We start from the raw sequence: 23,838 nt of genomic DNA, 5'->3' as shown, positions 1-23,838 counted from the left end.
CTCTGCAGTATTCGCCGGAGAGAGTCTCCCAGGTCGTGGTCGTTTGCTGCATGCTGCACAACCTGGCTATCCGCAGGACTCAGGCACTGCCACCTCACACTGGAGCACCACCTCAGGAGGAGGGGGAGGAGGAGGAGGAGGAGTACCAGCCCAGGAGGGAGGCACAAGGTCCAAGGGCCGCCCGTCGGCGGCTTATTGAACGTCACTTCTAGGCCCCCTGTCAGGGAATGGCTTGTGCCAATGAAGGGACCTGAATGCAGCCGCTCCGCAAGCCCTCAGCCGGTTAAGGCAACAACCACTTCAAGCATCAAACATGGACAAGCTGAATAAATAAAATGCTTTATTGAACAAACTCAGGGCCCTTCCCACATGAAACCCAAAAACAGACAACACCCCCAAAAAACAGTCACACACATGACTCACTCCCACAACCTGGGGAGGAATAACAAAACATTTCCACAAAAATGGCCTTCATCCTCGGCCTTACAAAAACAACCATCCCCATAAACAAAACAACCATCCCCATATAAAAACAACCATCCCCATATAAAAACACATTTGCCCACACCCTCTACTTTGTGGCCCGCGAGGGCGATTCCTTGACCAGCCTTTTGCGGCCCCTGGCCGCCCTGCTGCTCCTCCTCAAAGTGTGCCCAGTGGCTGCTGCAAGGCTGGGGGAAGGCTCCTGAGGGGCACATGGCGTGACGGCAGATGCCCTTGGGGGTCGGCCTAGACGAGCTCTGGCCCCCAAGGGGCCGGCTGGTGACTGCTGCAGCTGTGGCTGGGCAGCAGCAGTCTCTCCAGCAGCTTGTCGCAGCTCCAATGGGGGAGTGGCAGTGGCGGCTGCAGGAATGGGGGCAAGCTGGCTGATGGCAGGCGCTCGCTGCTCGCCTGAGACACTGGCACTCGCCTGGGCCAGCACTGCAGCATGCGCAGCAATCTGTTGAAGGACAGACCGCTGTGCTGCTGCAGCGCGGTGGGTGCCCTGGCGATGCCTGGCTGACACAGCGAGTGTGGCAGCAGTGAGTGCCTGTACTGCCCTGGTCTGTGCCCGCATCAGACCAGCCAGTGACTGGACGGCACCACTGATCACCTGGCCACTCGCTGCATGAGCTGCCCCGAATTCCGCCCAACTCGCTGCCTGTGCTGCCCCGAATTCGGCCCAACTCGCGGACTGTTCTGCCCCGAATTCGGCCCGACTCGCGGCCTGTGCTGCCCCGAATTCGGACCGACTCGCGGCGTGTGCTGCTTCGAATTGCTCGAAACTCCTGGCCTGTGAGGCGCCGAAATCGGCCACACTATGAGCCAGGGACTCGATGGCCTCAGGCAACCGTGCCACAACCCCCATGAACTCGGTGTGCCGGCGATCCGAGTCCATGGACATTTGATCGAGGAGGCGCACCTCCTTGGCGAGGACCGTCTCCGGACTGGAGGCCGGACTCTCCCTCTGGGGAGAAGGCCGCCGAGCTGGCCGACCCTTCCCGCGTTGCTGGATGCCACTGGGCCCAGCAACTACACTCCCCTGCAACCCTTCCCCCCTCTGGGAAGAAGGCCGCCGAGCTGCCCGACCCTTCCCGCGTTGCTGCACGCCACTGGGCACAGGAGCTACACTCCCCTGCGACACTTCCCCCTGGCTCTCCTCCAGGGAAGACGTGTCCCCTCCATTGGCATCCCCTGGCGCGGCTGAGGGTTCCCCTGATGGGCCGCCTTCCTCTTCCTCTTCCTCCTCCTCCTCCTCCTCTTCCGAGGGGCTGTCACTGGCAGCTTCAGGGACCTCCTCCTCACCATCTGAAAGCAGGAAGGCACAAGAGTAGCTTTAGAGTGAGGAGAGGGCATCAGCGAGGGAGGCATGAGTGGTGGCATTCAGCGCATTGGTCGGACAGTGGCAAAGGATGTAGATCTGAAGCGCAAGTGGGATGAGAGAGGTCCAAAAGGTGATGTCCTTACCATTGGTGCCCAGAACAGGGTCGGCATCTCCAGATGCAACGGGGCCAATCACCCGGGCACCCATGAGGCTACCCACGCGCTCTTCAAGGTCACTGAGCTGCTGGATCTGGGGACGGCCTCCCCCGGTCACAGTCTGGCTCTTCTGATTGTGTGCCAGCTTGGCCTGCAAGAGAAAGGACGGCCTCTAAGTACAGTGTGGTGCCCTGATCTTGTGTGCACTGCCTCCCATGGTCGAATAGCTTGGCCAGTGTGGTGCCCAGATCTTGTGTGCACTGCCTCCCATGGTCGAATAGCTTGGCCAGTGTGGTGCCCAGATCTTGTGTGCACTGCCTCCCATGGTCGAATAGCTTGGCCAGTGTGTAAAGTGCAGAATGTGCAATTGATGTTCATGCCAGTCCCATAGCTGCTGGATGAGGGCTGGCCATTAGGGCTTTTAGGTCCCTTTGCCCATAATGTGAGGTGCACATGCAAGGATGAGGAGGACACTGGAAAGGGGACTCACCCTGACAATCCTTGTGAGGTCATTGAACTTTTTCCGGCATTGGACACCGGTCCTGGGGACCTCGCTGTTGGATGTGACCCTGTGGGCGACCTCCCTCCAGGCTTTCCTGTAGACGCTGGTGGCAGGCTTCTTGCCACTGTCCGGGAACAAGAGTTTGCGTCTCCTCTCCAAAGCCCTAACCAGCACCCTCAAATCATGGCCAGTGAAGCGCTGCGCTCGTTCACGGGCCTTCTGCATCTTTCCCGGCGCTATTTCTGTTCAGCAGCAGTGTTTAGGCCTAGCTGGAGGGCTGCAGTGTCCAGGGCGTGGCAGCAGACGAACTCGACCCTTCCCCCTTTAAGAGCTGGCCGGCGCCAGGGTGTCTGCTGTCAATCAAGAAATGACCGCACCTGCGCTGCGCCCGGCCTCGGCGGTTTAGCTCAGCACCGCCGGCTTTGCACCTAAAGATAGTTGTGTAACGCCAGTTTTAGCGCTCGAGCAAACTCTTAGGGCGAAGCTACTGAATATCGGCGAAGTGGCCTCGACTTTGCGCCGGGCGCAAACTTTAGCGTCTGCCCGACTTTTCCGCCCCAAAAGTAGCTATACTGAATTTCTAGGCCCATGTTTTTAATAGCCGTGGATGCGCACTCGAAATGGCCTGAGGTCATCAAAATGTCCTCCACCACCACGGAGAAAACTATTGCAGTCCTACGGACCATTTTTGCCAGGAATGGTTTGCCAGAACAGATTTGCTCCGACAATGGACCACAGTTTGTGTCCGAAGAGTTCCGGAGGTTCTTGAAAAAGAATGGGGTAAGGCATTACACATCCGCCCCGTTTTATCCAGCCACAAATGGATTGGCTGAGAGGTTCGTACAAACCTTTAAGAAGGCAATAAAGGCTATGTACAATGACAACATTCCGCTGCAGCACAAGGTGGACAATTTCCTGTTCGCCTACCGGAATGCAACACATGCAGTCACCAACCAGGCCCCAGCCATGATGTTCTTTAACCGAAGGTTAAGATCTCGCCTGGATTTGCTCAGACCAAACGTACAAAGAGATGTTGAGAGTAAGCAATTCCAGCACATCCATGAGAAGCCAACAAGGAGCTTCAATGTAGGGCAACCAGTCTTGGCCCGCGACTACCGAACAGAAAAATGGCAGCCAGGAACGATATGCACACGGCAGGGCCCACTAATGTACACAGTGGACGTTGGGGAGAGCATCGTGAGACGCCATGCTGACCAGATCCTAGAGTCACAGGAACAAGTCAACCCCATGCCTCGCCCATACGTACCTGGTGATGAACCCGACGTACAGGTCGCATCTACCCCAGAAACAGTAGCATCGGAAGCTGATGAACCAACCAACGACAGGGGGCCAGAATCGCCTCCGCACCAAGAGCAAGACACTCGGGAAAGGCGCTATCCAGAAAGGATCAGGAAGCCTCCCAAAGACTGAATATATAAATAGACTATTTTCAGCTAATGTTGCATGTTAAAAGTGTTAATTGTAATTAGTTTGATATGTAATTGTTAAATGAGTGTTATGGTACTGTTGATCTAAAAGGAGAGGAATTGTAATGTATATACCTTTAAGGGGGGAACTATCTTTTACAGCTCATGTATACTGCAGTACCGGCAGTGACCACACCTGTATATAGTACTGAGTAGTAATCTGTACAGATCAGTTCCAGTGTGAACCACGTTGAGTAAACACCTGTAATACCGTTCTCCTGCAGTCTGTGTCTTATTATACACAGACACAACAGGTCACAACTCAATGGAGGCGGGACTACAACCCCAAAAGTTATAGTCCTGCCTCCTACACGCCTCCAGTATCAAAATCCAGCCCAAAGGCTTCAGTCTTCCCAATATTGAATTGGACAAAATCTCTGCTCATCTAATACTGGATGTCAGAGAAACAACGTAACAAATCAGATGCAGTGGAGGGGTCGAGAGAGGTGGTGGTGAGGTACAGTTGGGTGTTGTCAGCATACATGTGGAACCTAACGTGTTTTCGGATGATGTCGCCGAGGGACAGCTTGTAGATTATAAAAAAGGAGGGTCAAGGATAGATCCTTGAGGACCCCAGAGGTGATGATGCGGGAGTGGGAAGAAAAGCCGTTGCAGGTGATTCTCTGGGTACAATTAGATAGGTAACAATGGAAGCAGGCGAGTGCAGTCCCACCCAGCTGGACAACGGAGGAGAGGCATTAGAGGAGGATGGTGTGGTCAACCGTGTCAAAGGCTGCAGACAGGTCGGGAAGGATGAGGAGGGATAGTGCACTATGGTCACAGTCACAGAGGACTTTGATAAGGGCCATTTTAGTGCTGTGGCAGAGGCGGAAACCTGATTGGAGAGGTTCAAACATGGAGTTGCGAGAGAGATGGGCACAGATTTGGGAGGCAACAACACGTGCCAGGACTTTGGAGAGGAAATAGGAGGTTGGAGATGGGGCGGTGGTTTGCAAGGACAGAAGGGTCAAGGGCTGGTTTTTGGAGGAGTGGGATGATGGCCCATGCTGACCAGCTACCCTGCCTGACGCTGTTTGCCTGAAACGCACCAATTTTTTTTTTTTGCACAGCGAGTTTTTGTGATCTGTAATGCGCTGCCTGAAAGGGTGGTGGTAGAAGATTCAATAGTAACTTTCAAAAGGGAATTCGATAAATACTGTACTAGAATAGAATTTTTTTTTACAGGGCTATGGGGAAAGAGCAGGTGAGTGGGACTACTTGGATAGCTCTTTCAATGAGTTGGCACAGGCACGATGGGCCGAATGGCCGCCTTCAGTGCTGTATCATTCTATGATTCTATGACGGCAGATTTGAATGGGAGGGGTACGGCTGGTGATGGAACCGTTAACAATATCAGCTAGCATGGAGGCCAGGAAGGGGAGTTGGGTGGTCAGCACTTTAGTGAGAATAGCATTGAAAGTGCAGGAGGTGGGTCTCATAGACAAGTCGAGCTTGGAGAGGGCATGAATGGAGATAGAAGAGAAACTAGAGAACATTCAGGGCTGGGGTAGGGAGGAACGTTGTACACAAATATTAAAATACATAGGCTATCTTATGATTAGAAATGTGACCTAAACCCACTATTCACCAAACCTATATCCAAATTATTTATATATAAATAGAAAACAAAAGTGGTCCGAGCACAGATCCCTGGGGCACACCACCAGCCACACCACGTTGCTTTCTGTTCGCTAGACATCCCGCTATCCATACAGCGAGATATGGGTTTGGAAACTGAGCCAAATTAATGCAAGATTAGCACTGCCAGCTGTGGTGGACATTGGTAGCACTGTGCAGGAGCATAGGCTTCACTAACCTGAACCAGGCCAGGCAACAAGGCTTGTTTGGAGGCAGGGGACCTAGAGCAGTCAACTGCAGTGCAGGGGTGCAGAGAGTTACTACTGCTACTGACAGTGAGTGACTTGGTGGATGGCCGTCCAGGGCAGTCTGGGAGGCTTGAGGCAAGTGGATCTGATAAAGATTCAGCATGCTGATCCTATACAATGGCCCATGTGAGCGCAGGTGGAGAGCACTGACCTTGGAGCACAGGCTGAACTCACAGGGTCATTTTAACCTGACAGCATGTTGTCAGTTCGTCAGGGGCACCCAGTAAGTCTTACAATATGGGTCAACACCACCGGTCGACATCGCGCCTTGTCTACGATAAAGTTGCCTGCATGCCTTTCCTGCTCAAGGCTAGGATACAGGGAGTCACTTAACTGGCACATTGCTGAGAGCAGACTGGGTTCCTCTGTGGGGGGACTGCTCTAGCTAGACAGCAGTGGCACAGGGAGAGCAGGCTGTAGCGCTCTTGCAAAGCATTCAGCAACTGTCGTGGACTGGCTTTGTGAAGTAATTTGCTCAATACAGGCAATGCAACACCAGCCAAAAAAATGTTTACATCCACTGCCATACAGCATATGAGACTGCAACAAGAGGTGAGTGCAGGTAAAAGTTGTAGAGGAAACAAATCTGTCAGAAAAACTAGAAAGTATTGTCAACATTATTTAGTGCAGTTCCACTCCAACAAGATGCTGGACAGGTTCTCACATAAGTGGCACCTGTGAGTAGCTGTCTGCATAGGGAGGGGGAAGGATTTGGCAAATATAGAATCGCAGAATGATACAGCACTGAAGGAGGCCATTCGGCCCATTGTGCCTTTGCCGGCTCTTTGAAAGAGCTATCCAATTAGTCCCACTCCCCTGCTCTTTCCCCATAGCCCTGCAAATTTTGCTGCTTCAAGTATTTACCCAATTCCCTTTTGAAAGTTACTATTGAATCTCCTTCCACCGCCCTTTCAGGCAGGGCATTCCAGATCACAACAACTTACTGCATAAAAAAAAATTCTCCTCTTCTCCCTTCTGGCTCTTTTGCTAATTACCTTAAATCTCTGTCCTCTGGTTACCAACCCTTCTGCCACTTGAGAAACAGTTTCTCCTTATTTACTCTATCAAAACCGTTGCTGATTTTGAACACTGCCATTAAATCTCCCCTTGTAGGAATTAACGAATTCCAACGAATAACGGAGATCGACACAAGAGAACAACTAAACAGGTCTTTACTCAACGGAGATGCCACGAGGACTGCCTGGGCAGCCCCGTGGTTTGCGATGTGATGTCATCGCGTTTGCCTGCGTTTTCCCGCGCTCTTAAAGGGGCCACGCCCCGTACATGCAAACTCTATATACAAAACACAGTAATGCCTAACACAATGGTACAGGTTTAGGCTGGTGTTAGAACATCATTAAAGAGAATTATATACAGTTAGCCAGAGTCATTCAGTGGTTCTGCCACATGCGCCCCCCCAGAATTCGCTTTAACGGACAAAGTCAAACGGTGAGGGGGTCTGACGAGCCTGTCAGAACGACTCCTGTACTCTCGAGGCGGAGGCTGCTGGTCGGCTGGCGGTCTGGCAGGCGGTCGCACTCGGTCTGCCGGAACGACGATGGGTGGCCGACCCCGTCTCGGCGGTTGTGCTGTCTCGATGGGGCGGTCGAGGTCTAAATGTGCTGGCTTTAAGCGGTCGACCGAAATGTGTCCGGTTTACCACCGACATTTACCGTGAAGGTTTTGTCCCCTGCTTCCAACACGCGGAAGGGACCAGTATATGGGGCCTTGAGCGGATCCCTATGCGCGTCATGGCGAATAAAAACGTATTCAGCCATGTGAAGCTCCGTGGGAATGTGTGACCTCTGCAGCCCGTGGTGCGAAGTGGGCACCGGTGCGAAACATCTGGCTGCCTCTTGGTGACTAGCAAGCTGGGCAGACGCAGACCATGGCTCCGTCGATGTTGGTAGGAAGTCCCCTGGGACTCGCAGTGGCTGACCATACACAAGCTCAGCTGATGAAGAGTGAAGGTCTTCTTTGGGGGCCGTGCAAAGGCCCAACAGGACCCACGGTAGCTTGTCTGCCCATCCAGCATCCTGGAGGCTGGCCCTCAGGGCGGCTTTCATTGACCGGTGGAAGCGTTCGCAGAGGCCATTCGCCTGTGGGTGGTAGGCTATGGTGCGGTGTAATTTGACACCGAGTCCTTGGGCCACTGCATTCCAGAGTTCGGAGGAAAACTGTGGTCCCCTGTCTGACGAAATACCTGCGGACACTCCGAAACGGGCGATCCAGGAGGAAATGAACGCCCTGGCCACGTCCGCCGAAGTAGTGGATGACAGGGGGACCGCCTCTGGCCATCTGGTGGTGCGGTCAACCATGGTCAGGATGTGTGAAAAACCATGGGAGGGTGGGAGTGGTCCTATCAGGTCCACGTTGACATGGTCAAAACGTCGCTCCAGAACTGTGAAGGTGGCCAACGGAGCTTTGATGTGGCGCTGTACCTTGGCCTTTTGGCAGACCACGCAGGTGTTGGCCCAGTCGCGGACATCTTTATGCATGCCATGCCATACAAATTTTGCTGACATCAGTTTCTGAGAGGCCTTCATTCCTGGGTGTGACAACCCATGTATGGCGTCGAACACTTTGCGGCGCCAGGCGACCGGCACGACAGGGCGAGGATCCTGTACGGAGACGTCACACAACAGCGTGGTACCTGCCGAATGGAACTTGACATCAGCCAACTGGAGGCCAGTGATGGCCGTTCTGTAAGCTTGGACTTCCGGGTCTGAGGCTTGGTCCGCTGCCATGAGGGCGTAGTCGATGCCCAAATGAACCATATTGACGATCGCGCGGGAGAGGCAGTCTGCCACCAGGTTGTCCTTAGCGGCCACGTGCTGTATATCCGTGGTGAATTCGGATATGTAGGTCAGTTGACGTTGCTGTCGGGCTGACCACTGTTCGGCGGTCTTGGCCATTGCAAAGGTTAGCGGCTTATGGTCCACAAAGGCGGTGAAAGGACGTCCTTCCAGTAGGAACCGAAAATGGCGGATGGCCAGAAAAAGGGCGAGCAACTCCCGGTCGAACGTGCTGTATGCTCTCTCGTTCTGCCTTAGTTGACGGCTGAAGAATGCCAACGGCTGCCACGTCCCGTTCACCCACTGCTGTTGCACGGCACCGACTGCGTAGTCCGAAGCGTCAGTGGTGAGGGCGACGGTGGCTCCTGGCAGCGGGTGCACCAGCATAGTCACGTTGGCTAAGGCGCTTTTGGTGTCGGCGAATGCTCGGACCATGTTATCTGTCCAGTCTACCGGGTTCTTGCCAGTCTTGCCCTTGAGGGCCTCGTACAGGGGCTGCATGAGTAGTGCCGCCTTAGGCACGAAACGGTGGTAAAAGTTTACCATGCCTAGGAATTCCTGCAGGGCCTTTACGTTCTGCGGGTGTGGAAAGGATGTCACCACCTCTACCTTCGAAGGTAAAGGAACCGCTCCCTCTGAGGTGATGCGATGCCCCAGGAAGTCAATTTGGTGCAGGCCAAACTGACACTTGGCCGGGTTGATAATCAGGCCGTGTTGGCTGAGGCGTCGAAAAAGGGTGCGTAGGTGACAGGTATGTTCTTCCTTAGTAGGACTGGCAATTAGAATATCATCCAGGTAGACGAAGAGGAACTTGAGGTCCCGCAGCACGGAGTCCATCAGGCGTTGGAAAGCCTGGGCGGCGTTCTTTAACCCAAACGGCATTCGTAAAAACTCGAAGAGGCCGAATGGGGTGATGACGGTCTTCTGGACGTCTTGTGGATGAACTGGGACCTGGTGGTAGCCCCAGACGAGGTCGACTTTTGAGAACACGGTGTTCCCTGCCAAATGGGCAGAGAAATCCTGGATGTGGGGGATCGGGTACCGATCAGGAGTGGTGGCGTCGTTGAGGCGGCGATAGTCGCCGCATGGTCGCCATCTGCTGCCAGGCTTCGGGACGATATGGAGTGGTGAAGACCAGGGACTATTCGACCGGCGAATAATCCCTAACCGTTCCATGGTTGCGAACTCCGCCTTTGCGACCGCCAGCTTGCCAGGTTCCAGGCGCCGGGCCCGGGCCGTTGGTGGTGATGTGGTGTTCCACACCATGTTTCGTGGCTGTGGAGGAGAACGTGGTTCTTGTCAGGTCAGGGAATTCGCCGAGCAGGCGAGCAAACTCATCAGGCGTCGGGAACGCACAGGAGACAGTACGTGACGTAGTGTTACTGCGGTAACACGGAAGAAAATTAAAAGTTGCTGCGTTGATCAGCCGCCAGTTCCTAACGTCGACCAGGAGGCTGTTGGCGCACAGGAAATCCGCGCCGAGGAGTGGCTGGGAAACTCTGGCCGTAACAAACTCCCAGTGAAAATGTTGCCCCCCGAGGACACCTCCACTCGCCATCTGCCGAAGGTCCGAATTGTTCCGCCATTGGCTGCTTCAAGGGCGGGGCCGTGATTCCCCGTCTGCACATCGAGGGCGGACGCGGGTAAAATGCTGCACTGCGCCCCGGTGTCGCACAGAAAACGACAACCGGAGAGAGTATCAGTGATGAACAGCAATTTTCCCGCGTTGCCGATCGCCATCGCGGCCGCAGGGTGCCCGTTAGACCCATTCTTCGGTGGTCGCAGTGTCAGTTGTTGTTTGTTTTTTTGGGGAAAACTGCAGGGAGGGCGGCAACGCTTCGCCTTCGCGCCGAACTGCGCGTGGTAGAAACACAGCCCAGCAGGCTGACGAGCTGGGGCGGCGTCTGAGGGGGATGGGTGCCTCGTGGCGGCGCAGTGCTGCCGAGTTACAGCAAAAATTTTGTCAGCCTCCGCAGCGAGTGTTGCGCAGTCTTCAACTTCAGATCTGGCCAGGGCAGCTTGTACCTGTTCAGGCAGTTGGCTGAGGAAAATCTCGCAGAATAGGAAACATTCCCGTTCTGAGCCCAGGAGTGTGAGCATTTGGCTCATCAACTCTGAAGGCTTGGAGTCCCCGAGCCCGGGCATAGCGAGTAATCGACGGGCGCGCTCCGATTTTGTGAGCCCGAAAACCTGCAGTAACCGCGCTTTGAGGGTTTCATACTTGCGCTCCGTTGGGGGGTTTTCGAGGAGGCTGACGATCCGAGAGGCGGTAGAGCTGTTGAGTGCAGAGACCACATAAAGGTACTTGGTCTGATCTGCATTGATGTTCCTCAGGGCGAATTGGGCCTCGACCTGAATAAACTACGAGGGCGCTTGCTGCTCCCAGAACTGTGGTAGCTTTAGCGAAACGGCGTTTGCTTCCATGCTGTGCTCTTCTTATGTGAAAGCGTTCACAAAAAACGGGGTCACCAATGTAGGAATTAACGAATTCCAACGAATAACGGAGATCGACACAAGAGAACAACTAAACAGGTCTTTACTCAACGGAGATGCCACGAGGACTGCCTGGGCAGCCCTGTGGTTTGTGACGTGATGGCATCACGTTTTCCCGCGCTCTTAAAGGGGCCACGCCCCGTACATGCAAACTCTATATACAAAACACAGTAATGCCTAACACAATGGTACAGGTTTAGGCTGGTGTTAGAACATCGTTAAAGAGAATTATATACAGTTAGCCAGAGTCATTCAGTGGTTCTGCCACACCCTTAACCTTCTCTGCTCTAAGGAGAACAACCCCAGCTTTTCCAGTCTCTCCATATAACTGAAGTTCCTCATCCCTGCTACCATTCTAGTAAATCTCCTCTGCACCCTCTCCAAGGCCTTGACATCCTTCCTAAAGTGTGGTGCCCAAAATTAAGCACAATACACCAGCTGAGGCCTAACCAGTGTTTTATAAAGGTTTAGCATAACTTCCTTGCTTTTGTACTCTATGCCTCTATTAATAAAGCCGAGGATCCTATATGCTTTTTTAACAGCCTTCTCAACTTGTCCTGCCACCTTCAAAGATTTTTGTACGTAAGTAATGCAATTTTAAATTACTGAAAATTACTTAAAAAATATATACAGAACCATTTGCGAGTTATATTGGGGTACAGGAGTCAGTTTCTTAGTAAATTTTTTAAAAATTACAATTAAAAGCTTTTAAGACGTGCCTATTAGTGTCCTTGCATCCAAAAGCACCAGGAGCCTCCTCGAAGGCCTGCAAACGAGCGCAATTAGCGGAAACTCTTAAATGTGACTAATTCACTGTGGGGGTGTGGCCAGTTTTGTGGGCAGGGTCAGCTTCTAGCACGATGTTTTTGAAACGAGTGCAAAAGTTTGCGGAAACTCGATTTGCGCTGAACGTAATTTGTGCTTAAAATTACGCAACCTTTTGCAAGGGTCACGCTGCTTTCGTGCAAATTGCGCCAAAGAGAACAGTGCAACTGAGGAGAAACTCTACCCCAGCGTGTAAAATGATGCAGGTTTCAGTCTATAGGAGACTCAGTCTCCTTACGAAAACCACCTTTTTGTCATGAACTCAAAATAAAAGTACTGGGAGAAAGTGCAAACTGTAATACCTGTAAAATTCTACAAATATTCTTATTTTCAACAACAACTTGCATTTATATAGCGCCTTTAACGTAGTAAAATGTCCTAAGGCGCTTCACAGGAACGTTATCAAACAAAATTTGACATTGAGCCACATAAAGAGATATTAGAACAGACTTGGTCAAAGGAATTAGGGCAGATGACTAAAAGTCTGGGGGTAAGAAAAGCACGAATGAAGGTGTCAGCAGCAGATGGGCTGAGACAGGGGCAGAGATGGACGATATTACAGAGATAATATTCATATTTAAAATATCAGTAACCCTGCCAAGATTAATTCATTTTGGCTTGAAAGACAGAATTACCACATACGTTAGGTTTCCCCCTGCAATGTAAGTGATAGAGTATTGGGTATAGTTACAACTTCAATTATGATATGCCTTTGTCCCACTCCTTAGGGTAATTTCAGCCACAATGAACTCCCGCTCGGAGCCATACTGCACACTGCGAATCAGAAAAGTGGTGCAACAGTGTTGGTGTTCCTATCTCCGGTCTACGCTTCCTTCGAGCGTGAGTCCCCACTGGGAGCATGAGATCAGTGAATTTACTCTGATGTTCAGTTCCTGTCAGCTTTTTGGGGGGCCATGTCAATTTTTGCTGCTTCCATAGGTTTGGATGTATGGGTTTCAAGTTGCTGTGTGGTCCACTTTGGTCCATTCAATGAATAAATATTGTATATGTATCAGGTTAGCTCAATGGTAATACTATTCCCTCTAAATCAGGTCAGGGATTCAAGCTCCATTCTAGGCTAACACTTCAGTGTAGTACTGAGGGAATGCTACATTGGCGGAGGTGCCGTCCTTCAGATGAGGTATTAAAGCATGGCACTATCTGCCCTCTCAGTGGATATAAAAGTTCCCGTGGCACTATTCTAGAAAGATCTGGGGAGTTTTCCCAGTGCCCTGGCCAACATCTGGTAATTTATCTCATTGCTGTTTCTGGGATCTTGTGGTGCACAAAATGGCTGCCACCCCTGTCAATACTATGTCAGTGAGCTCTGTAGTGTATGTACTTTGCAGAAGGAACTATATTCTGCAGCCCCTGTATACTGCAGTACCAGTAGTGACCACCCCTGTATATAAGCCTGTGTAGTAACTTTGCATAGTAGTTCCAGTTTTGTCTCCACTCAGTAAACACCTGTTGTAACCAACTCCTGCAGTCCGTGTCTCAATTACACACGGACATAATACTGGCGATGAACAGATCCGAACTTACCTACAGTCTGCACCACCTCATGGGGATCCATCCCTGAAGCGAAGTTGTCAGAGGTCGAGGCCAGAAGGAAGAAAGAAAAAAAAACAAACAGAAGAAACGGGCGTCGACCGTGGGCAACCGCCTCTGATTCATCGGATTTGAAGATTTGCAGGAGAGGCTGTCGAGAGCGGGGCTTGGTTATCCTGTCTATGGTGTTCCAGCTAATCGGGCTGGTGGCAGGTAGTACACTGATCCTTACTGGGCTGCGGCGGGCTAGAGCTCGATCGGGTGGCTTTTCAACGGGGCCGAGCAGCGTTGTCGGGAAGAGGAGAGAGAGAGAGAGGGTGGAGCACACAGGGCGCGGCCGGTGCTACGAAGCCGGGCAGCGTACAGACCCGAGAAGAGGGAGGAAATTGTCCCGTAGGGTTTGCTCTGACGACGGGAAAATAAAAGAAATTAGAAGCGCAGAAAGCCGCGAGGAGCTGCAGTTTGCCACGGGGACCGCGGAGAGCGGCGTTAGCAGCAGCGGGGGGGGGAAGTGCGCGAAGACCACAGGGCGTCGCCATCAAGGCATAAAAACGCCAGCAACAGCGCTAGCAGCAGCGGAGAAGACAGAAAGCGCGGGAGGCGCCATCGTAATCCAGCGGGGAAGAAGGCAAAGCACGGGAGGCGCCATTTTGTTCAATCGGGGAAAAAGGCAAAGCGCGGGAGGCACCATCTTAGATTTCCAAGATGCCGAAGGCTGGCAATATCACTGCCTTCGATAATGCAATAGAAGACTGGACCACGTATGTGGAAAGAGTCGAAGTATATTGCAAAGCAAACGAAGTAGCCGATGCAAAAAAGGCATCGGTACTACTAAACTTAATGGGCGCAAGAACGTACGGCCTATTGCGGAACCTGATCACTCCAGCCAAACCGATGGCGAAGAGTTTTAACGAAATTGTTGATATCCTACAGGAACACCTAAATCCTACACCGCTGCTGATAGCAGAAAGATTTAAATTCCACAGGAGAAATGAGCATAAAGATGAGAGCAATGCTGATTACCTTACGGAACTACGCAATCTATCAAAGCACTGCCAGTTCGGAGCAGGACTGACAGATACTCTACGGGACGAATTTGTCTGTGGACTCCTGAGTGAAGGAACCCAGAAGAGGTTACTCTCAAAGAAAGAGCTGACGCTGGATAAGGCTTTCAGCTTGGCAGTATCGTACGAAGCAGCAGCAAGGGACCTGCAGAAATACAGCAAAAGCCACAGGAATATGGCACCGATGAAATGACACGGGGATTTGAAAAATGTTATCGCTGTGGCAGAACAACCCATGACCAGAAGGACTGCTGGTCCAAGGACAAAATATGCAGGCAATGCGGAAAGATGGGACACATTGCACGAGTTTGCAGGTCTGGAAAGAAGACTAACGACAACAAAAAGGCTACTAAGGAACAGTACAGGAAAGTACAAAAGATGACGGACAGTAGTTCCGAAGACCAGAAGAGCGATAGTGAATCCGGGAACAAGAGACTAAGCTGTCTCAAACTTCACAACGTAATCGTGAAAGAGGATCACCGAACCATTTGGGTCACCCTCACGATAGCAGGGTCCCAAGTCAAAATGGAATTGGATACAGGATCAGCCCTGACCGTCATGAATCGACGAGACTACGAGCGGCTATTCTCACACATACCCTTGAAAGAGACATCCATTGTCTTGAAGACGTATGCGGGGCAGAAAGTATACCCCAGAGGGAAAATAAGGGTGCCTGTCGAATACAACGGCAAAGAAATACAGAAATTGTATCTGTACATACTGCAAGATGGTGGACCACCGTTATTGGGACGTGAATGGATCAGAAAGATAAGTTTAGACTGGCACTCCATTCAGGCACTGACTGTGGCTGGTAAAAAGGATGACGACGTCACACCTGGACGATTGTCAAAAATCTCAGCTAACGCTAAAGAGGTATTTCAACAAGAACTGGGAACTCTTAAAGGCGTAACCACCTCGATAAAAATAGAAGAGAATGCAATTCCCAAGTTTTTCAAAGCAAGACCGGTACCGTATGCAATTCGCCCAGCCGTCGAGGCAGAGCTGGAGAATCTGGAGAATGCAGGCGTGTTATCTAAGGTAGACTGGAGCGAGTGGGCGACACCCATCGTTCCTGTCATGAAAAAAACGTTAAACAATAAGTCTGAGGAGCCAAGGAAGGTTCGCATTTGTGGGGACTTCAAGGTGACGGTGAACCCAGTCCTTCACACAGTCCAGTATCCTCTTCCGAGGATAGAAGATATTTTTGCCTCACTATCTGGAGGGAAGCGTTTTACAAAAATTGACCTAGCACAAGCATATTTGCAGATGGAGGTTGAAGAATCCTCTAGGAAGTATCTCACGATAAACACTCACAAAGGTCTTTACCAGTATAATCGACTGGTATTCGGAGTAGCATCAGCTCCGGCGATATGGCAAAGAGCGATGGAACAAGTCCTGCAAGGGATTCCGGGGACTCAGTGTTACTTGGACGACATCCTAGTGACAGGTGAAAATGACAGTGAACACCTTGCCAACCTAGAGCAGGTGCTCACTAGACTAAGAGAACACGGGCTACGAGCCAATCGCCCCAAGTGCGAGTTTTTTAAGAAACAGATATCGTATTGTGGCCACGTGATTGATGAAGAGGGGTTACATAAGTCCCCTGACAAAATTGAAGCGGTAGTTAAGGCTTCAGCGCCTGAAAATGTGTCGCAACTGAGGTCATTCCTAGGATTGGTGAATTACTACCATAAGTTTTTGCCGAATTTGTCCACAATTCTGCACCCACTGAACGCCCTACTACAAACTGGAGTAGCATGGAAATGGAGCGATGAATGTAAGCGGGCTTTTCAGAAGAGTAAAGACCTAATCACTTCAAGAGAAGTATTGGCTCACTACAACCCATCACTACCGATAAGACTGGCGTGTGATGCGTCTCCCTACGGCATTGGAGCGGTACTGTCACATAAACTCCTTGATGGTTCAGAGAGGCCAATAGCTTTTGCGTCACGCTCGTTAACTTCAGCCGAGCGTAACTACGCCCAGATTGACAGAGAGGCCCTCAGCCTGGTGTGGGGGGTGAAGAAGTTCAATCACTACCTGCACGGTCAGAAATTTACTCTACTAACTGATCATCAACCTCTTGTCTCCATTTTCAACCCTCAGAAGGGCGTCCCGATAATGACAGCACAACGGCTACAGAGGTGGTCCCTTTTCCTAGGGGCACACCAATATGACATCGAGTACAAAGGAACTAAACAGCATGGGAATGCTGATGGATTGTCGCGCCTACTGTTGCCGACGGTGGAAGAAGCACCTGCAGTGGATCCTGTGGAGATATTCCACTCGACCATAGTCGAATGTCTACCTGTGACGAATGTAAACATAGAAAAGGAAACACGAAATGACCCGACACTCTCCAGGGTCTATGATTTAACGGTGAAGGGATGGCCAGCACATGGCGAACCACTGTTGCCAGCATTCTCGCCGAGAAGAGAACAGCTGTCAGTGTGCAGAGGAACCTTGATGTGTGGATCCAGAGTAGTAATTCCACCCAAATTGAAGGATAGAGTGCTCAATGAGCTTCATGAGGGTCATCTGGGAGGGGTAAAAATGAAGAACTTAGCCAGAGCGTTTGTGTGGTGGCCGGGAATCGATAGAGAAATCGAAGAGATGACCAAGAGCTGTACAGGATGCCAGAAGGTCCAAAACGCCCCACCACAAGCCCCTCTACATCCATGGGAGTGGCCCTCATCTCCATGGCAAAGGGTGCACATTGATTTTACTGGTCCATTTATGGACTCGATGTTTTTAATTGCGGTGGATGCACATTCAAAGTGGCCAGAGGTAATAAAAATGTCCTCAACCACCACAAAAAAAACTATCACAGTCTTACGAACCATATTTGCCAGAAATGGGCTGCTTGAACAGATTTGCTCCGACAATGGACCACAGTTTGTGTCTGAAGAGTTCCGGAGGTTCTTAAAGAACAATGGTGTTAAGCATTACACATCCGCCCCATATCATCCAGCCACCAATGGATTGGCTGAGAGGTTCGATCAAACATTCAAGAAGGCTATCAAGGCAATGTGTAATGAAGACATACCCCTACAACACAAGGTGGATAACTTCTTGTTTGCCTACCGGAATGCGACACATGCGGTTACCAACCAAACTCCAGCCATGATGTTCTTCAATCGAAGACTACGATGCCGCTTGGATTTGGTTAAGCCAAACATCAGAAGAGATGTGGAGAACAGGCAGTTTCAGAATATGAATGAAAGGCCGACCAGGAGTTTTAAGATAGGTCAACCAGTTTTGGCCCGGGACTACCGCACAGAGAAATGGCAGCCAGGAACGATCTGCACACGGCAAGGACCTCTCATGTATACCGTGGATGTTGGAGAGAGCATTGTAAGACGCCATGCTGACCAGATTCTAGAGTCACTGGAAAACGTCAATTCCACACCACGATCCGATACACCTGGTGATGAAACCGAAGTACCAATTGCATCTACCTCAGAATCGGTGATATTGGAAGCAGACGAACCAAACAACGACGTTGATCCCGAATCAACTTTGACAGAAGAACCTGATACCCCAAAGAGGCGTTATCCAGACAGAATCAGGAAGCCTCCTCAAAGACTGAACTTATAATTGCTTAACTTCAGCTAATGTATATAGCAACTGTAATTGTAAATATGTTATTTAATTATTAATCGAATGTTATGTACTGTTTAGCTAAAAGGGGGGGAATTGTAGTGTATGTACTTTGCAGAAGGAACTATATTCTGCAGCCCCTGTATACTGCAGTACCAGTAGTGACCACCCCTGTATATAAGCCTGTGTAGTAACTTTGCATAGTAGTTCCAGTTTTGTCTCCACTCAGTAAACACCTGTTGTAACCAACTCCTGCAGTCCGTGTCTCAATTACACACGGACATAATAAGCTCCCTTCAAAACGTAAATTATTGCATAGAATTACATCGAATTTACTGTACAGAAACAGGCCATTCAGCCCAACTGTGCCGGTGTTTATGCTCCACGTGAGCCTCCTCCCACTCTATTAATTTCATCTAATCCTATCAACATATCCTTCTATTCCTTTCTCCCTTGTGTACTTAACTAGCTTCCCCTTAAATGCAACAATGATATTCGCCTCAACTACTCCTTGTGGTAGTGAGTTCAGGTAAGACGTTAAACCGAGGCCCCGTCTGCCCTCTCAGGTGGACGTAAAAGATCTCATGGCACTATTTCGAAGAAGAGCAGGGGAGTTATCTCCGGTGTCCTGGCCAATATTATCTAGTCGTTATCACAGTTGTTTGTGGGAGCTTGCTGTGCACAAATTGGCTGCCACGTTTCCTACATTCCAATGATGACTACACTTCAAAAGTACTTCATTGGCTGTAAAGCGCTTTGGGATGTCCTGAGATTGTGAAAGGGGCTATATAAATGCAAGTCTGTCTATATCCTCTTTATATAATGGAGGGCAGAACTATGCACAATTGGCTGTGGAGCGCCAGATGTAAGTTATTTCTTTATAACATGGCAGCACATTACAATATCTAGGACCTCACAAGGCTCATTGCTGCTGGGGATCAGGGCCTCTTCCACCTCCTCTGGCTCTGTCACCAGGGCAACCCGCGGAGGAGCCGGTTCAGGATCAGGATCAGGATCTCGCGAGATGTCTTGGCAGTCGCGAGGAAGGGGTCCAAGATCACGGAGCTGATCGACGCAACAGGGACCGGGCGCTGCCGTCAGCCGGGGCCGGAGGGGAGGAGGCTGAGCGCGGCTCCCTCCGCTCGGAGGGAGGGAGGAAGGAGCAGGCGCGCTCGCTCAGTGTTGACCCTGGCCGCCGCCTGCGAGTGTTTCTCGATGAGTGCGGCCGGGCCGAGCTGAGCCCGCGGACTCGGATGCGGCGGAGTGAGCAGGAAGCCAATGGACGTGATGGAAAGCCCTCTGAACCTGGTGAGTGTACCTGGAGGGCCGGGGCCCGGGCCGCTCCCTGTGTCTCCAGGCGGGGCCCTGCTCCTGGCCCGGCCTCTCTGCGCTCGGATCTATCCATCTGTCTGAAGCGGCTGTGTCATGGAGCTGGAGGCAGCGGCCGCACGTCCTCCTCTCAGCCTTCAATAATCCCCTGCCTGAATGTGGCCGTGCCCTCTCCCCTTGGGCCCTTCACTGCTGTCCCTCCGGCCCAGCTCGCTGTTGTTGTTTAGCCCGTTAATATTAACTGAGATTAAAAGAAAAGATAACTTGCATTTATACATGACCTTTCACGACCTCGGGGCGTCCCGAAGCGCTTTATAGCCAATCGAGTACTTTTTTGAAGTGTAGTCACTGTTGTAATGTAGGAAACTTGCCAGCCAATTTGCACACAGCAAGCTCCCACACAGCAATATTTTCATGACCAGGTAAATTAGTGATGTTGATTGAGGTATAAATATTGGCCAGGACACAGGGAGAACTCCCCTGCTTCTCTTTGAATAGTGGCCCTGGGATCATTTACATCCATCAGAAAGGGCAGACGGGCCCGGTTTAACGTCTCACCCGAAAGACAGCACCTCTGACAATGCAGCACTCCCTCAGCACTGCACTGGGAGTGCCTGGCTGGATTTTATGCTCAAGTCCCTGGAGTGTGGCTTGATCCCGTGACCTTCTGACTCAGAGGTGAGACTGCTGCCCACTGAGGCATGTTTGGCAAGTCTTGGTCAAAAGGTGTTGTTGAGATTTTTCTTTCTTGATCGAATGATGTAAGTTACAGCCACACAGCATTGTGTCACATGTCAGGTGCCAAAAAAAGATGCATGCTGGCTCTTTTGTCCTCCACAAACAGAGGGATGGGGGGGGGGGGGAAGTTTACCAATTGCATTCCTTCAAGAATCCAGTCCTTTTAACAGAAGTAGGCTATGTATATCTACTTTCATGCTGAGATCTGCCTGGGCTGCAGTTTCAAAACTAGGGAAGGAAGGGCTGTGATGGGATAGCGTGGTAGCTTAGCCCTGCACCATAATGCATTGAAATGCCTGGAATTTCCTCTGCAGGCATAACTTGGAAATTAAGTTACGCTCAAATTTCCTGTGAATCTCATTTGAATACGGCCGAACATAAAATGGACGTAAATCAGCGTAAACAATCAGGGCCCGAGGAAGAACCAAACTCTCTCCATATATTTCTGTTCTTTAAGTAAGAAAATTAAAGTTTCAACTCATTCAACCAAAATTCATGCACATTAGGCACAGCATGTTTCAGAGGCCGTAATCAGGGAAGCTTTTCCATTTTTAATGTGATTTATACTTGTGCCATAAAAATCCGTTCAAAGAAACAGTAAATAGAGTTTTAAAACGCTCAGAAAAAGCGATGCGTTCGGCCGGTGGGATTGATACACTGCTGTAAAAGATTGGAGATTTGGACATGCGTGCATAGCTCAATTAAACCTAAAATTCTGCGATCTTTGAGGCTGCGTAATTGATTTGCGCCCTGGTTCTGCAAGTCTCTGGGTGCAAATGTGGAGGAAATTCAGGGCCAGGAATTGAATTGAATAGAAAAGCGGGCTAATATTCTAAAGAATGCTTTCCATTCTGATTTTAATCCCAAAAAACTGTACTTGTAGTACAAATAGAATACTTCATGGGTAATTGTGCTGGCACCTCATGTAACTTTATTGCCTGTTAGTTATACAGATGCTTTTGTTCATTTGATAAATTTCACAAAGTATGGACAGAATCACGAATGTCATTGGCCCAGCGCATTGAACTGAATACCAAATTTTGAAGGCTTGTACCTTTTTTAATTTGTAGCAATAATGCTATTTCTTACTAAAATGTTTTATCATGTGCTTTTTGGCTCTGGCAATGATATAGTTTGGTCAATTATAGCAGATAAACGCTTGTCCTGTTCCATGAGTAGCTCCAAGACCCAGCCCATTGGATACTTAGAATCTTGGTGGAGTCTGGCCATTCATACTGCCTACTGCAAGATGTCAGCCTTGGTTCAGTGGCACTCTCGCCTGAGTCGGAAGGTCATGGATTCAAGCCCCACTCCAGAGATTTGAACACATAATCTGGAGTGGCACTTCAGTACAACAGAGAGAGAATGCTGCACTGTCGGAAGTGTCATCTGTTGGATGAGACATTAAACCGAGGCCCCGTCTGCTCTCTTGGGTGGACGTAAAAGATCCCATGACACTACTTGAAGAAGAGCATTTCCTACATTACAACAGTTACTACACCTCAAAAGTACCTCAATGCCAGTGAAGTATTTTGGGACTTCCTGAGGTTGTGAAAGGCACAATGTAAATTCAGGTTTGTTCTTTTATACAGTAGGGAACAGACTTTGTGCTTGCAGTAATAATTATTTCCTAGTTTTCAACAATAACTTGCACTTGTAAGGTGCTTCACAAAGACGATTAGAAATCGAGCTGGAGTTGGGGAAAAGTTTAGGAGAGGTGATCAAAGGAGTGGTCCAACAGGTAAGGTTTGAGGAGACTTTTGAAGGTGCGAGGAGATGTAGCAAGCTGGAAGAGAACTCCAGGGTGCAAGGGCATGATGGCCAAAAGCTTTGCCCCAAATGAGTTGGGGGATACACATTAGACTGGAAGAGTGAAGGATGTAAACTGGGTCATGGGTTTGGCAAAGGTTGCAGAAGTAAGATGGGCCAAGAGCCTGGAGGGGCTTTTAAATGAGTGTGAGGATTTTGAAATCAGTGGTTGGAGGATGGACAGTCAGCAGGGGTAAGAGAGGAGTGAGAGACGAGTAGGGCTTAGAATGAGATGTGAAAACAGAATTCGGGATGAATTGGAGTCTGTCGATTACAACTCGGAAGGGGAGTATTGGAAAAGTTCAAACAGGATGGTGATGAAGTTGTGGATAAAGGCTCCAGGGGCATGAGGTTGGCATGAAGGTAGGTGATGATATGGAGGTGGAAATGGACAGTCTTGGATAATTCATGATGTGGATAATGGACAGTCTTGGATAATTCAGACTGAGCAGCCAGAGTGGGAGAATGGAATTGGGGCTTAGATAACAAGTACCTGGAGGAGAGGAACAGCATAGCTGTGGTCTTGCCAGTGTTGAGCTGGAGAATGTTCTGGCTCCTCCATGATTTGATATTGGGCAGAAGATGGCATGGCACAGTAACTGTCATGGGGGTAAGGTCAAGGATGGTGATAGAGTGACAAAGCTGGCTGTCATTGCCATACATATGGAAACTGATTTCATGCCAAAAGAAAGAAATAACTTGCATTTATATAGCACCTTTCACAAGGGCGCCCTAAAGTTCTTTACTTTTGAAGTGTCGTCACTGTTGTAATGTAACGCTCCTGTGAAGGGCTTTGGGGCGTTTTACTACGGTAAAAGCACTATATAAATGCAAGTTGTTGTTGTTGGTTGAAGGATAAATATTAGTCAGGATATCAGGGAGAACTCCCCTGCTTTTCTGCAAAATAGTGCCGTGGGATCTTTTACATCCACCTGAGAGGGCAGGCAGGGCCTCGGTTTAACATCTCATCATAGAAAATGATTATACAGTTGAATTTAAATAATTCAACACAGTGTCACTTGTTGCTTTCCTGAATTATAGAAAGGGAGGTGGTTAGCTGTTACAGCAGGTTGGTTTGTGTATTTGGAGGTGTTACAGCAGGCTGGTTTGTGTATTTGGAGGTATACGGTGTTGGTTTAGGTGTTTGGAGGTGGTACAGAGTGTATTTTTGTTTTGGGGGTGGGGAAGTTAATACACTTCCTCCTGAACAGATAAGATTGTAGGTTGAGTCAGTCTGAGCTGCTCCCATGGCTTTCCCAACAGCCAGTTAGAATGGTAGTTGCCTGGAAACTGGCTGATTGCTTGTCTTTGGGGAACTGTTTGGAAACTGAGGAAACATCATCTAGAGGAGAAGATAGGAACAAGAAAAAACTTTGTACTGTAGTTATATTTGAAACCTACTGCTTGTTTTATAGAAGGCAAAAAGCTCCGCCTACAAGAATCTTGCTTGCCGTTTTAAAGAAGTGTGCATTTTAGTAGCTGGAGGGCCCACCAGGTTGGGTGTCTCTGCCTGCTTGGTTACTTGGCAATGTCACTGTGCTGAAGTGTCCCCGTGGGCCCCACCACAGCTCCACTGGGAATAACTGAACCCACTTGAGAATTTTCCTGGAATCATTTTATACAAAAAATAAAATGAGATTACTGTTTTATTTCCCTGTAAAATATGGGAACATTGCCCAAAAAGTGTTACATAGGAGCAGGAGTCGGCCATTCAGCCCCTCGAGCCTGTTCCGCTATTCCGTTACATTGTGGCTGATTTGTACCTCCACTCCATTTCCCCAAGTTTGCTCCATATCCCGA

At 49.9% G+C, this 23,838-nt stretch overlaps 2 protein-coding genes across 3 annotated transcripts in view; one reads left to right on the top strand and one right to left on the bottom strand.

Moving 5' to 3' along the window:
* Nucleotides 1-19,703, bottom strand: part of LOC147113681 (uncharacterized) — a 42,145-nt gene extending 22,442 nt beyond the window's left edge. Inside the window, exon 1 of the mRNA XM_085994979.1 lies at nucleotides 19,481-19,703. The gene's annotated coding sequence lies outside the window, so the exon portion shown is untranslated. The remainder of the gene's footprint in view (nucleotides 1-19,480) is intronic.
* nrbf2b (nuclear receptor binding factor 2b) overlaps nucleotides 19,159-23,838 on the top strand; it is a 42,997-nt gene continuing 38,317 nt past the window's right edge. The window contains exon 1 of one of the 2 annotated variants that reach the window (XM_085994981.1): nucleotides 19,159-19,470. In XM_085994981.1, coding sequence (XP_085851107.1) covers nucleotides 19,416-19,470 — 55 coding nt within the window. In that variant the 5' untranslated portion in view covers nucleotides 19,159-19,415. The remainder of the gene's footprint in view (nucleotides 19,471-23,838) is intronic. The other variant, XM_085994980.1, reaches the window with a different exon arrangement.

The sequence above is a fragment of the Somniosus microcephalus genome, chromosome 8 (genome assembly GCF_052327205.1).
Source record: "Somniosus microcephalus isolate GS21.2 chromosome 8, FLI_Smic_1.0, whole genome shotgun sequence".
Classification (NCBI taxonomy): domain Eukaryota; kingdom Metazoa; phylum Chordata; class Chondrichthyes; order Squaliformes; family Somniosidae; genus Somniosus; species Somniosus microcephalus.
This window is presented reverse-complemented; position numbering and strand designations above follow the sequence as displayed.